Source organism: Agaricus bisporus (genome assembly GCF_000300575.1).
Source record: "Agaricus bisporus var. bisporus H97 unplaced genomic scaffold AGABI2scaffold_2, whole genome shotgun sequence".
NCBI classification, from domain to species: domain Eukaryota; kingdom Fungi; phylum Basidiomycota; class Agaricomycetes; order Agaricales; family Agaricaceae; genus Agaricus; species Agaricus bisporus.
In genome coordinates, this window is record NW_006267355.1 from 1,640,022 (window position 1) to 1,653,490 (window position 13,469).

Sequence of the window (13,469 nt, forward strand, 5' to 3'; positions counted from 1 at the left end):
GAGGGCAAAGGCAAAAGCAAAAGCAAAAGCAAAAGCGTCGAAGGCGAAATACGTACCTCAGTCCCGGTGAAGGAAGTCCCACCACCCCTGAAGGATGATTGGTATTCCCTTGCTTCAGGCCCGTCTAGTAGCAATGAAGGATCGTCTTTGCGGGTTGGTCGTGCCAAGAGGAATCACATGGCGCGACCCACTTCTCGTCCTCGAACAAAATTCTCTGCCGCTTTTGAGGATGATGTTGACGATGCTATGGCTGACCAGGAGAAAGAGATGCTTGAAGAAGCCGCGAAGAATGTGCCTGTTTTCAACATTCCAGCTGGGTTTAGTTTTGCTAAAGACGTGGGCAATTCTTTTTCACTCGAAGTTTGATGATGCTGATGAGGTATGACAGGTGAAGCCGATTGAGCATGACACTAGCAATGCGAAGGAGCCACCTATCAAATCGCTCCCATTTTCATTGTCGGCGGTGTCGTCGGCTCCCAAAGCAAACGAGACTGAAGCACCAGCGACCACTGTTTCTCAACCTGCAGCATTTGCTACTTCCTTATTTGGAAATTCTCCCATTGCATCTGCTTCAGAGAAACCCGTGTCCATGTTTGGAAACTTACCCACTGCCACTGCTCCAGAGAAGCCCAGTTCATTGTTTGGAAATCCGCCCGTAGCGCCATCGTCTCGGCCATCGGGAGAATCCAGCTCCAAAGAAGGTATCCCCAACTTTTTTGCTCGATCAGACGCTTTCGCCAAGCCTATTGAAATCAAGACTGCCCCGCTGTCGTTTGGTTCGCAGCCAACTGAGCTTCCAAAGTTGAATACCACTCCTACGCCGGCGCCATCTACCGCAGCGTTTTCAACTGAAGCGACTCCCGCTTCAAGTGGTGCAGTCCAAGAGGTTAGCTCTGGTGCTACGAGCCTTTTTGGTTCACCTGCCCCCGTCAAGGATTCGGCAAACCCTTTGTGGGATGGCGAAAGGGCGACGGGGAAAGAGGTTTCGCATCAAAGTAATGCTAGCGAGCAACCACGACCTCTCTCCGTGTTCGGTGTAGCCCCTCAAACGGATTCGGATAGTCGGTCTGAAGTGAAAGTGGATCCGGGCATGGGTTTCTTCAGTGGTATAGGCCAAAATGGCACAAGTCAAATTACTTCATCCAGCAGCGTGCCACCTGATACTGCCACCCCTAAACCGATTGAAGATCGTGGGGAAGCTAAAGATGCATTCTCATCCCGTCCCAATGCTCCAGGTCCAGCAACATTTTTCGGTAGTAAACCCACGTCCGAGGACAAGCCCACTGTCAATAAACCACAGGTGTCAGTGTCTACTGGTCAGGCGCGGATGGCTACAGCTCCCATCACCACGACGAATCTTGCTCCGTCGGATACTAGTATGTTCTTCGGTGGTTCTACTGCCGATGCTCCAAAGTCTTTCACCCCAACATTTGGAGCCACGCCTAAGCCCACCGCCGAACCTGACAAGTCTCCCAATATCTTTGGAACTTCCTCTTCAGCGCCTTCGACAGGTGCATTTTCTTTTGGTCAGCCCTCCAGTTCAAGGCCTTCTGTTGAGGCGCCCAGTCCAATGGTTCCCAACGGGGGATTTTCTTTTGGTGCTCCAGCAAGCGGTGAAGCGAAGTCTACCAGTCCCGCTCCTTTTACTTTTGGCACGAAAGAAACCAAGTCCTCCAGTCCTGCGCCCTTTGCTTTCGGAGCGACGGACAAAGAGACGAAGCCGGGAAGTCCTGCACCCTTCAACCTTGCTGCTCCCAGTACGCCCCACGCTGCAGAAAAAGCTTCCCCTTTCAGCTTTGGTACACCCTCTGCCAGTCCTATTCCTCCGCCATTATTCACATTTGGTGGTGATGGAAATACCGCAGGCGATGCCGCAAAACCTTCCTCGACTGGCCGTCCCGTCACACCACCCAAAAGTAACGATCAGGAATTCAAGATGGAGGAAAGTCCCACTCGAGAAGTCCAACAGGATAATAAGCCATCCTTTGGAGGTTTCTCTTTTGGCAATCCTCCAACATCTGGATCGGTTTTGTTTGGGGGCCCAGCATCTGCTCCTCCTGCGACAACAACACCGTTCCCGTTTAGTTCAGGACCTTCTTCGAACCCCTTCGCTCCTCAGTCTATCAAAGAGTCAAAATCTGAAGGGGTGAAGCCATTTTCTTTTGGCCAATCCTCCACTCCTGCGTCTAGTACGGGATTTTCCTTCGGCCAAACACAAACTGCTGCGGACAGTTCTCAACATTCTACAACTGGGTCTTTCAATGTTGCTGGTCCTGGCACTCCCAACTCCACTACCGGTTTTAATTTTGGAACACCCTCCGGCAACAACCCGTTTGGACAGTCGTCGTCGGGCGGGTCTGCTCCCAGCAGTCCTTCAACATTTCAATCTTCGGGATTTAACTTTGGTGCTCCTTCTGGTGGTGCTTTCTCTTTTGGCAGTCAACCTGCGTCTCCAGCCACAGGTAGCACTAACCTGCCACCGGGGGCGACACCGGTCAATTTTGGAGGTACGGGTACAGGATTCGGATCGGCTCCAAGCTCGCCCTTCAGTGCACCCACCCAAATTGCTCCCTCAACTTCGTCTGGGGGTACATTGTTCACCATTGGTTCAGCCCCGCCACCACCAACCAGTGGGCAAAATCGGGCCATCAAAAAACTTCCAAACAGGAGTCGTGCTAAGCGGTGATTTTCCCAGCTTGAAAACGCGAACCACATCTCCAATCCAAATTTGCGCCTTCATATTGTTGTTTTCTCGTCGTTGCTTTTGGTCATGCATCTCATTCCAGTCTATCTATGAAGGATTGTCATTTTGGCTGTGCGACAATTTCCATATCACCATCGACGTCACTGTATCGTTCAGGGGTTTATTGACTCCCATTTCCTTCCGTTTTCAAGATTTTACTTGGCTCAAGGCCGAGAGGTATTTTGCGTAGTTCATTCCTCGCTTCCCGCTGTGTTTTTCTAGGTAGGTAGGTAGATATGTAGTTGGGTTAATTTCGGCTTAAGGCCATTACTTTGTCGGTACAGTGTTATCATCATTCATTTACAAGAGGGCTTTCTTTCGTGTGACGCCTACATCTTCTTTTCATCATATTCCTACGCTTTCATGTGGACAGTGCAATACGGCTGCTGATTACATTGCTTCTCCCATTTTCAAGATTTTCCCGTCGCTTATTGTATACTCACGCGAACATGTACAAGTCTTCTGTCTAATATCCAATCCGCGCCCAGTACAAACGCTTTTATTGCCACCGCTGTTCAGACTCTGAAAACCAAAAAATAATTTATTGATCAATGACTCAGTGTTAAAGACTAGTCCTCAGTGTCGTAACTGCTTGTTACATACTTATATGTCTCCTCACCTACAGATAATCAACGGGAGTATTCTCGAAGGAGGAGGACAAATTCTTCGTAATTCTGTCTCTTTGGCAGCTCTCCTACAAAAGCCTATCCGAATTGAAAATATTCGAGCTGGTAGATCGCAGCCAGGTTTAAAAAATCAACACCGCACCGGTGAGTGACGCCCTTTCACTGGAAATAACCAACAGAGTAGTAGGTTATTCTCATATTATTTCATTGCAGGTCTAGACCTTGTTGCCCGCATAGCATCAGCTCAATTAACAGGTGCCACTAATGGGTCAACCAGCGTGGAATTTAAACCAGGGAGAATTGAGCTTCCAGGATCATGGAAGGCAGATACTGTCACCGCAGGTGCCACAACGCTGCTTATACAAATTGCCTTGCCATTATTGCTTTTCCAAACTCCAAAATCGGCATCATCATCGTCAAGACCGAGTGTGTTGAGTTTACTAGGTGGGACTAATGCTGAACAAGCACCTCAAGTGGATTATACCCAACATGTCTTTTTGCCGTTTTTCCGGAAACATTTTCTACCGCCGTCGTCGACATTAGGACAAGATGCTGCTGCTGCTACCAACGACATCCATTCGAAAATCAAACTTGAAATTAGGAAGAGAGGATATTACCCGAAAGGTGGAGGAGAAATCAATATTTGTGTATGGCCACTTTTAGCGGGACAAAAACTTCGTGCTGTGAATTTGGTAGAGAGAAGTCGATTGGTGACTATCCATGGATTGGCACACTGCGCAGGGTTACCCAGAATCGTAGGAGAAGGGATGAGTCAGGGGGCTGTGAAGAGAATTCAAGAATGGGGTAACAAAAATGGATTATCGATCGCAGACAATGGTGTTGCTTCTGCTGCTGCTGTTGCTGCTACTGCGGGAGGTGAAACAAAAAACCCGGTGTTGATGGATATTAACGTGAAACGAGAACCGAATGGTTCGACGAAAGGAGCAGGGAGTGGAATTGTCTTATGGGCAGAATTTGAAAATGGAGTGGTGATGGGTGGAAGTGCTGTTGGAAAGAAAGGCTTGGACCCGAGCCAAGTTGGAAAGAGCGCTGCTGAAGAATTAATAAAGGGTATTGAAGCGGGAGGATGTGTTGACGAGGTGAATTTAATTGAAGCTCGGCATGAGCACGAACTAATCTCTCGACACAGTGGACGCAGGACCAGATCATCATTTTCATGGCTCTCGCGGAGGGCAAAAGCCAAGTGAGGTGTGGCACAAAAGATCTAACCCTACACACAAGGTCGGTGTGAGCAGCATGGTATTTTTGGACATTATTGATGATATTTCATCAGGACCGCGATCTGGGTCGCTGAGCAACTAACAGAGGCCAAATTTGAGGTGAAGCAAGAGGATAGCGGTCACTGGACGATTCATTGCGAGGGGACAGGGTTTTCGATGAATGGATAGTAGTATGGACATGATTAATATTTCGTAAAGAACATATGTGGACAGTAAAATATTAAAGGGCAAACAATTTTCTGAAATAAATCCAGTCCACAAATTACAGCATGAAGGAGTGGAAAGGGAACTATCGGTTCCATGATAGCAGGGACATATCACCCAAACGTCTGAGTAAAGGTGTCTCAGGACTCGGGTTAAAAATGATTTAAATTTGCCGGAGACGTACCTTGGCCTGATGAGATGCCGTGCAGTGCCTAAAGTGGCAAGAAGAATGAAGAGCGCTGAGGATGCTATGTACGCCCAGCCGAGGAAGGGATTTTTGCCTCCAATCCAGGAGACGGTGGAGACGACAAAAGACTTGGTACCCTTGTAGTTGACGACAGGGAAGTCTGCGATGAGGGTTAGTAAACAAGGGAGGAAAGTAGAGAGGATACATGATACGGACTCAAGCCAATGACGATGCGGTAGATTCCCTCTCGCAGTACATCGTTGTCGTTTCTTCCATAGAGCTTAGTAAAGGTGGGAAGACCTGCTGTGCGCATCCAGTTCTGGAAATGTTCGTCCTCTCGCAGATTGGGGATGTTTGACTCATTATAACCATCGGGGTAGCGGAGCCGCCAATTGGGAGGAGGAACGATCTGGTTATAGTCGCTGTAGCCCCTGCTACTGACGGGGTTTTCGGTGTACTTATTCTGTTCACCGTTCCAAGCGATACCCTTGTCTGTAAAGGTGTATGGAACGGGCTCTTGGTCGGAGCTGTTGTTGTCGTTTTGGAGGAAAGGGGTATAGAAAGTGTCTGATGGCGAAGCGAGTGAGCAAATGAAAGGGAAGAAGGAGGAGAGAGCAGACCGTTGAACAAGGAGTTTGCAATCAATCCGCAAGGGTAGATAGCGACGCCGTCGATGGAACCGAGGGGATCGCAGTCACTGTCGTCGAGGTCGTCGGGAGAGACATAGTCACCGATAAGCTGGTCTCCGTTCTGGCTCTTGACGTAGCGACGGTGATTTTGGTAGAAGTTGGTGAGCTTGTAGTAGAGGAAGATGGATGGGTCGAGATTGATGGGGACGTGAAACTCGACAATGCATTGCTCTTGGTTGGATACGTCAAAGGCCGAATTGCCTCTGTTATCGAGGTAGGCGTAGCGAGGGGGTTGTATGGGGACGTCGCCGTTTCCATTGCGAAGACGGTAGGAGTATTTGTTGGATGGGAGTGGGGTGAACGAGAGAGAGTCGTTTGTTGACGGAGTGAGTGTCTGGCAATCTGTGTAGTCAAATGTCATTTCCGAGATTAGGGAGGACGCCCAGATGAGGACGGTGCCGATGGGGGCAAAGACGAGGCCGATGATGAAGAGGGTGGGCAGGACGGTCTTGGGGGTGAGGATGGGCTGCCATGCCTTGAGACGCTGCTGCTTGAAGGCGGTGTCTGAGTGCATGGGTGAGCTCGCTGGGCTAGACAGCGACGGAGAGATACGCACTTGCTGGACGACGCCAACCGGCCTTTTTCTCGGTGGTGCCCTCGGTGGAGGAGGGTTGTTTCTTCTTGCGGTTGAAGAGAGGCATGGTGGGAGAAAGAGAGAAAGAGAATAGGCGGTTGTTTGGCGGTGCTCTCTCTTATGGTCTCTGCTCCCGTAGCCGATGCTCTGCTCAATCCTCCCCACGCCCTCGCCGCCCTCTTCCACCCCGCAGCCCCCCTTCCCGCCTTTCCCGCCGTAGTCGCCGCCCACTTTGCCGCCCTCTTCGACCCCCCCGCAGCCTTTGCCAACATCCCCGCCCTCAACGTCCTCCACCCTCCGCAGCTCTTTTCTAAAAATGCCCTCGTCGCCTTTCGCGCCGTCGTCCAGGACACCTCTCCCTCGCCTTCCATATATCTAGCAAAGTCTCCCGCCAACACGCCCGGCGGATGGGGTCTATCCGTTCCAGATCTCCAAGACCCCGACCCTGCCCACCTCGCACAGTGCACTGTCCTCTGGGCCACTTCCGTCCCTGGGGAATCTCTCTGGTGTACCCGCCAGTCTACTAATCTATACCGTACGTCTAGGCACGCCCCTTACGTCCTCTCTGTGACGTCTTATTCTTTTATAGAAGAAAATAAAAATGGCATTTCTCCAAACCCCACCCATCCTCACAAGTTTCCCCTGCCTGCCACCTCCCATATCGGAGTCCAAGTCAAGGTAAACCGACTCGTTTATCCGCCAGAGGGTGCACCTACCAACTCCCAAGCTAGATCTATGACTCTACTCTCGCCGATGCTCTCAAGCCATCAGATCTCACCACTTTTGTAGGTATTCTTACAAAAGAGCCGTACGTCGCTTTCCCCCAATGTGCAACCTCACATCCTCACTGGTCACCAAGATTCTTCTCTCAAGACTTTGAATCCTCGGCGGAGATCGACGATGTTCCTACGCTCCATGTTCTCTTCGCCCGTCCGACCCCGCCGACCATCATTCCTCGTACCTTTCCTGCAACTTTTACCCCCTCTGAACTCAAAACAACCAGAGACGCGCTCCTAACTTGGATTGCGGACGAAAGTCTAGGCGGTGACACGCATGCCGCTGAATGGGTTCTCCTCTCAGCAATCGCGAGAACGTACGCTATTCTATATCATTACCGTTAACCGTCACCGACCTCATCTTCTAGACACTCTAGAACACCTCCTGTCTATCCTCCTTCGCTGACCATATCCTCCTTTCCAGCTCCCTCTGACGCATCGGCGAAACCAACTCTCAGTCACATCCTCTCTCTCCTCCTTCCCATCACCTGCACACTTCCACTCTCCTTAAACACCATAAACGAAACACCTTTTTTCCCAGAATCCAAAAATGAAGATCTTCACAGTGGATGGCTTCAGGTTCCTCAAGGCACTCTTTACCTTTTAACAGAGAGCGGTATCACCGAGGGAAGCGTTCGTAACAAGGGACTTGAGAATTTGCGAGCTGTCCAGGACATGATGAATGGGCAAACTCTTGACTATGTATTTCCTTTCAGTCGGTTCACCTTCCCCACCGATGTGAGCTTTCTAGTCCTCGCGGAGGGAAAGAAAAGCGCTTTCTTCCAGGTCCTAGTCCTTCCTCTTCCTCTCTCATGGACATTGCTTACCCTTCCTGCAGACATCTAACAACGTGACTTTAAAACCGCGTAGTGGAATGGACTTGTTTAAACCACTTGACAAAATCAGAGTACCCGATGAAGAGGTTTTAGAACAATGGAGAGATTTCATCGGTGGCAGCAAAATTGGGACTGTCACCATTGAAGATGGGACTGCGTAAGTTGGTCTCTTCTTTGATGCTTCACTGAATGCAGCCATCTGAGCTATCTTGTTTAGTACATCCAAGATGACTTTGTTAATGAACGTAAAATAGCTCAAGGAAAAGGATCAGCCATGACTTCGGACGATTTAATCCACCGCATGATCACCGCAAGGTTTGTTTCACCCATCAGTAATCCAACTTTTTCAAATCAGGTTTCATAGGTTGCTGGCTCTCTCTTACCATGAAACCCTTGTCACCAGGGAGGTATGGGAAAAGACAAAGGCCCTTGAAGCAGAGAAAAAATCAAGGATCTAAGCCTCGGCAAATACAGTCGTCTTCTGATTGTAAAAGTAGGACACAAGTTGCAATATTAATCAGTTCCCTGTTTCCCAATATTGCCAGGTCATCCCTGACTCAAGACTTTCCCAGCCCATGTTTATCAGCCTCAAACCAAACATCTCCTAACTCTTGGATGACCTTGATCAATAGATTTTTAACAGCTTCGCGATCTTGGCCACTCCCTTCAAGATAGTACTTAATCTATTCATGAACGTGTCAGCTATGCAATCACAAGTGAAGAGCTGGTCTGCACCTTTGGCTCAGTACCACTCGTACTACCCCGCTTTATCAGGACCTTACTAATGACAATTTTCCAACAATGAAACGTACCGCGTGGTAAGGACAATTTTCAGGCCTTCCTCGTTCTCGGCTCGGAACTGAATCATATGTCCTGAAGAAAGCGGGAGGGAGGGTTTATACGTCGGAGGATTCGTGTTATCGTAGCCTGTGGTGAGGTCCATGACAGCGTTTATCGTTAGGCCCGCGATTTGCTTGGGATAAGATGGAGATGATGTCGACTAGTGACCACGTTCAGAAATGAATTCGAATTAGGTAGCTTAACGCGATTCTTACATCAAAGTTTCGAATTCTGGAGAATATAGTGTCGATGGTAGGAGGATCATTGCAGATAAAGTAGCCATTGTTCGTCTAATACCTTTGTAAGATTAAAAGAGACTCTCGTCAAGTCGACTCACTTGAAAATAACCATATCTAAGTCGCCTTTTAGTGAGGGTGAAGGGTTTCAGATCATAACACCCACTTTTTGTACAGGTTTTCCAGGTGATCCTGGAGCGTCTGTCCCTTGGCTCTCAAAGCTGCAACCATTTGAACGAAAACCATCTAGAGAATAACGGAGTTTAACCATCGCATCATTCACTTTTCATGGGTACTTACGGTAGCAGCAACACCATCCTTATCCCGAATCTCATCTCCAAACATAAATCCGATAGCCTCTTCATATCCAAACGGCACTTGGTACCCAGCTTCAACGAGATCCAGAGCTGTGTTTCCGATATACTTGAATCCAGTTAAACACTGCACGAACTTGAAGCCTTCGACTTTGGCCATAGCTTCAATCATCTTAGAGCTGACGGCTGACGCTACGAGCGCAATCTTGGCCAGAGTTTTGCCTGAGCCTTCAGTCGCGCAATTGCTGATAACATGGCTAGCAAAGAGAGCACCAAGCTGATCTCCTGTGAAAACGGTCCATGTTCCATTAGGACTACTCAATCTTAGTCTTGTGTCATAAAAAGGAGAAGAAGGTACTGACCCACGTTCCGCACCGGAGAATCTGTCAGAATCTGGATCTTGCGCGAGAACATAACATGCCCCTTCCCGTTCAGCCGTTGCCAACGCAAGATCCTGATTGCTTGTTATGACACTTTGTTTCAAAAAGTACTAAACAACTTACGAGAGCGCCCTTCTCCTCCGGATTCGGGAAGCGTACAGTGGGAAAGTCTGGATTAGGTTGCTGCTGCTCTTTGACTGGAATAAAAGGAGCGAAACCAAAGCCTTCGAAAGCTCGCTCGACATAAGAGTCACTAACGCCATGCATGGATGTGTTCACGAATTTGAGGGCGGTACTCGTACTTTCATTCAGCCGCCTGTTGCGTGTTTGTTAATCTTAATCACGATGAATTATCCATGGGAGGCATACTTGTCGACTAGAAGATGAGCAGAAAGAGAGGCGAAATAGGCGTCATGCATTTCTGGTGTAACATCGGAAGAAAGCGCGGAGGCCGTAACGTCGCTGGTGTCCCAGGTTGCAGGTCCCAGATCGGATTTGATAGATTCCGATATGCCTTGATCGTGAGGTTCAATGATCTTTTCAAGCGATGTCGTAGACTGCCCTTTACGCTGTAAAAGAGAATAACGAACCTGAACCGCGTTTTCCCAATAGACCTATAGATGTAGTATGAGAATGATAGTTGAAATAATGCTTTGAAATCCTTACTTTGTACCCATTATCATCCTACGAAAAGTTCAGCCCGCACTTTATGGGTGATAGAAAAAGACCTTGATTACCTTTGGATTGTGACTCGCTAGAGGAAAGTAAGCGACATTAGAGACAAATCAAACCAAAACAGCCAACCGGTGATCATAACTCCACAAGCCGCGTGTAGACGTTTAACACTGAAAGGAACCCTGGGGAAGATGAGCTAGGGAGAAACCGAAAGCAAGAGATGGTCACACATGGGCGTGTGGACAATGCCGCGAAGCAGGAAGACCTTCATACCCTTAGCAAGGAAGGCGGCGGCTGTGAGTTTTGCCCAGTGCTCCGAATTATGTCTATGGTCGTGACCTATGACAACACCTCGACTTAAAGCATTGGGAACCTCTTGAACGACGTAAGCAGCGAGTCCCTTTCCGTAGTTATATGATTCATTCCTGCACTGTATAAGGAATATCGCACCTGCGAGGCCTGTATAACAATTAGATCTGGGTTTTGACAGTCAGCATCTTGAGTTCTCGCGTAGGAAGCAAACTTGCCATTCATCCGTGCCCATCCCGCTTGCATTCTCCCGCGGAGGCCTACATGTAGATGAGTGAGATGGATAGCAACATGGGAATCTTCCTACCAGCAGTTCCGAACTTGATGCGAGGGCTGCAAACTATTAGAGTCATCTGCTTGAGCCAGAAGAGTATGGTCTGTACCTCATACGGCTTTCCAGCTCCTTTACATTACCAGAGTCCCATAGGTCCTGAATTTCTTTGCGTGTTGCATTGTTCTAGTTATATACTAAGCAAGAATGGATTGTTGGGGTGGGGCACGATTCACTAACGCGGTCAAGTTCGAGCCAGCGAGCGACTAACTGGGAGAGCTGTTTCTCCGAATCCATGATCGAGTGCTGCATACAGAGTCGCGATAAGATAGCGCGTTATTTGGCAGAGACCTCCGAACCAAACAAGGAGTATTTCGTTGGCACTGTCTTTCGCTCGCTCGTTCGCTCGTTCGTCCTATGGCTTCCTACGTCCGTCCACCCCGAATCACTCTGGCAAATCTTAGGCCAGCTCGAGGATCACAGCATAGTGTAAGCCGTCAGATTGTATGCTCCTTCATCTCGCTCAACAACCCTGCAGCAAAAACGAGTTGGTCGCGGTGAAGGCTCGAAGTACGGTCGAACAGCAGGCCGTGGTTCCAATGGTCAAAAGTCCCGTTCAGGCCCTGGCCCTAAATCAGGCTTCGAGGGAGGTCAAACACCAATTACAAAGATATTTCCGAAGCGTGGTTTCATTAACCCAAATGCGAGAACCTATGCACCTGTCAATCTTGACCGGATACAACACTGGGTGGACCAAGGCCGTTTGGCTTCGTCACCTGAAAAGCCCATCACTGCCAAGGAATTGTTATTGAGTGGCTGCGTACATTCAGTACACGATGGTATCAAGATCCTGGGGAATGTAAAGAACATTCTGTGACTCATTTCTGCATAATTGACTAATTTCCTCAGGGCGCAGCACATTTGAAGTCACCGTTGTATGTCATCGCTTCGAGAGCGAGCAACAGCGCCATCCGGGCTATTGAAAACAAGGGTGGAAAAATAGTCTGCAAGTTCTATAATGACTTGGCCCTCCGGGATTGTGTCAAAGGTAGGACCGACAGAGTCTCCGCCGCCCCGACGCGTCGTGAAGATATCCGTAAGTCTACGGTTGAATATCAAGTCATGGACTACATTCTGATTAAGTTTCTGGTAGAATGGTACACTAGACACGAAAACCGCGGTTTCCTATCTCGACAAACACTTGAAGCACTGGGTCGCTTGCCCTTCGTCGAAGAGCGCTGGGGTTTATTGGCCAGCAAACTGGGCAGATTCCGTAAAGAAAAAATTGGCTCGTAGCTGGTAACTCGTTAAATTATACTTCCCTAATCACGACTTATATTTCCATTCTGTCGGGTGAAATACTACGGCTACGGGAGCGATATGGTGACCTTGAACCTGAGCGCGACCTTGAAGGGCTTCTTGAAATGAACCTTGACCCAGTAGAGTCGGGAGTGCCACTTCGTGATCTCGACATGCTTCTGCGCATGGGGCTTTTGCTTCTACTTCGGCTTCGTTCACTTTCATTATCGCTCTTGCCTTCCATCGCGTCGAGGAGTCGACTTTTGCGCGGGCCTATGTCTCCCACTTCCTCCAAGATCTGGCGCTTGGGTATTCGCGGTAGGATAATATCACATACACGTTCCTCTGTCAAAAGTTCGTTGACAAACTCGTCCATGTATGTCAACGAGTATCCATCTAGAAGGATCAGGTTCATACATATCTCGACAAGGACCATCAGTACTCACTCATCCCCCGCTGGCGCAGTTTCCTGTAGTCTTTTAGGAGAGGTTCTAGAATCTCGTAGACGTCGACGGCTCGAAAGGTCATCCGTATGTACATTGCGGCCAAAGCACGTAGATACCTATAAGGACATAGGTACTGGGGAAAATTTTGTAAATAAACGACACATACTTGAATTCGTCTGCTTGGAGATATTCCAGTAATATTTCCTTTTCTGGCTGGATTTGTAGAAGCTTGAGGAGAAGACAAAGAAAGTCTGTCGGTTTCTGGTTACCTCCATAGACACCACCTATCGTGCGCAATTCGATTGATTTGTCTATGATGGTGGCGGCTGTGCGAGGTATGAGATTGAGTTAGAGAAGGTGCGGGCCGTAGTCATACCGGTGAGTGCAAAGCAATGTTCCTTCCAGAACGTGCATTCGTAGATGCGACTGCGAATGACAGTCTCCACTAAATACTGTCGAAATTAGGGAATTGGTGAAAGCTAAACGAATGGACCAGACTCTTACCTGGGGGTTCTGGCCGTGGATGGCTTTGGCACCAATGACTGTCGTATTGGCCATGATGGAGGAGGTAGCAAGACTTGTTTGGGTTTGTTACATTTGCTTTATCCCTCCTTCTTTCAACCTCTGGAGTCTCAACCTGGATTAGAATACTTGGCCGCCGCTCCCTGACTTTCCATCATATTGTGGCGGGAAAAGTGGCTTGATATGGACCGACCTATGGAACCAATGGGCGATGCCATCGGAAGTCGTACCGGGGTTACGCAGACGACTGGTCTTTTTCTACAATTATCCCCCCTCTGGGTCATGTCTTGCTGTGTGTGTA

General features: G+C 48.8%; 5 protein-coding genes across 5 annotated transcripts; 3 read left to right on the forward strand and 2 right to left on the reverse strand.

The window, feature by feature from the left end:
- Nucleotides 1-3,350: 3,350 nt before the first annotated feature.
- Nucleotides 3,351-4,778, forward strand: AGABI2DRAFT_115327 (hypothetical protein; the record flags this gene model as incomplete). The annotated part of the gene is made up of 4 exons (XM_006458254.1): nt 3,351-3,513; nt 3,583-4,469; nt 4,520-4,611; nt 4,664-4,778. 4 exons carry the CDS (start codon nt 3,351-3,353, stop codon nt 4,776-4,778), a joined length of 1,257 nt encoding a protein of 418 aa, XP_006458317.1.
- Nucleotides 4,727-6,795, reverse strand: AGABI2DRAFT_190658 (hypothetical protein). The gene is made up of 5 exons (XM_006458255.1): nt 6,247-6,795; nt 5,622-6,194; nt 5,218-5,568; nt 4,999-5,161; nt 4,727-4,939 (listed from the first exon to the last, which is right to left on the reverse strand). The coding sequence occupies exons 1-5, from the start codon at nt 6,329-6,331 to the stop codon at nt 4,900-4,902; spliced, it is 1,212 nt and encodes a 403-aa protein (XP_006458318.1). The 5' UTR covers nt 6,332-6,795; the 3' UTR covers nt 4,727-4,899.
- Nucleotides 6,773-7,523, forward strand: AGABI2DRAFT_176718 (hypothetical protein; the record flags this gene model as incomplete). The annotated part of the gene is made up of 5 exons (XM_006458256.1): nt 6,773-6,799; nt 6,854-6,942; nt 6,996-7,074; nt 7,126-7,357; nt 7,418-7,523. Coding segments are annotated over 5 exons (533 nt in total), but the record flags the coding sequence as incomplete, so codon positions are not given.
- A 375-nt stretch (nt 7,524-7,898) lies between these two features.
- On the reverse strand, nt 7,899-11,198 carry AGABI2DRAFT_216825 (hypothetical protein; the record flags this gene model as incomplete). The annotated part of the gene is made up of 20 exons (XM_006458257.1): nt 7,899-8,559; nt 8,612-8,633; nt 8,689-8,876; nt 8,932-9,006; nt 9,054-9,069; nt 9,119-9,198; nt 9,253-9,580; nt 9,629-9,720; nt 9,770-9,962; nt 10,016-10,182; nt 10,237-10,260; nt 10,313-10,330; nt 10,384-10,400; nt 10,451-10,503; nt 10,552-10,721; nt 10,772-10,797; nt 10,849-10,888; nt 10,936-10,963; nt 11,014-11,087; nt 11,142-11,198. The coding sequence occupies 20 exons, from the start codon at nt 11,196-11,198 to the stop codon at nt 8,434-8,436; spliced, it is 1,794 nt and encodes a 597-aa protein (XP_006458320.1). The 3' UTR covers nt 7,899-8,433.
- A 117-nt stretch (nt 11,199-11,315) lies between these two features.
- On the forward strand, nt 11,316-13,187 carry AGABI2DRAFT_190661 (hypothetical protein). The gene is made up of 8 exons (XM_006458258.1): nt 11,316-11,390; nt 11,440-11,760; nt 11,811-11,997; nt 12,055-12,758; nt 12,809-12,859; nt 12,916-12,972; nt 13,023-13,101; nt 13,154-13,187. Exons 1-4 carry the CDS (start codon nt 11,319-11,321, stop codon nt 12,195-12,197), a joined length of 723 nt encoding a protein of 240 aa, XP_006458321.1. The 5' UTR covers nt 11,316-11,318; the 3' UTR covers nt 12,198-12,758; nt 12,809-12,859; nt 12,916-12,972; nt 13,023-13,101; nt 13,154-13,187.
- The last annotated feature ends 282 nt before the right edge of the window (nt 13,188-13,469 follow it).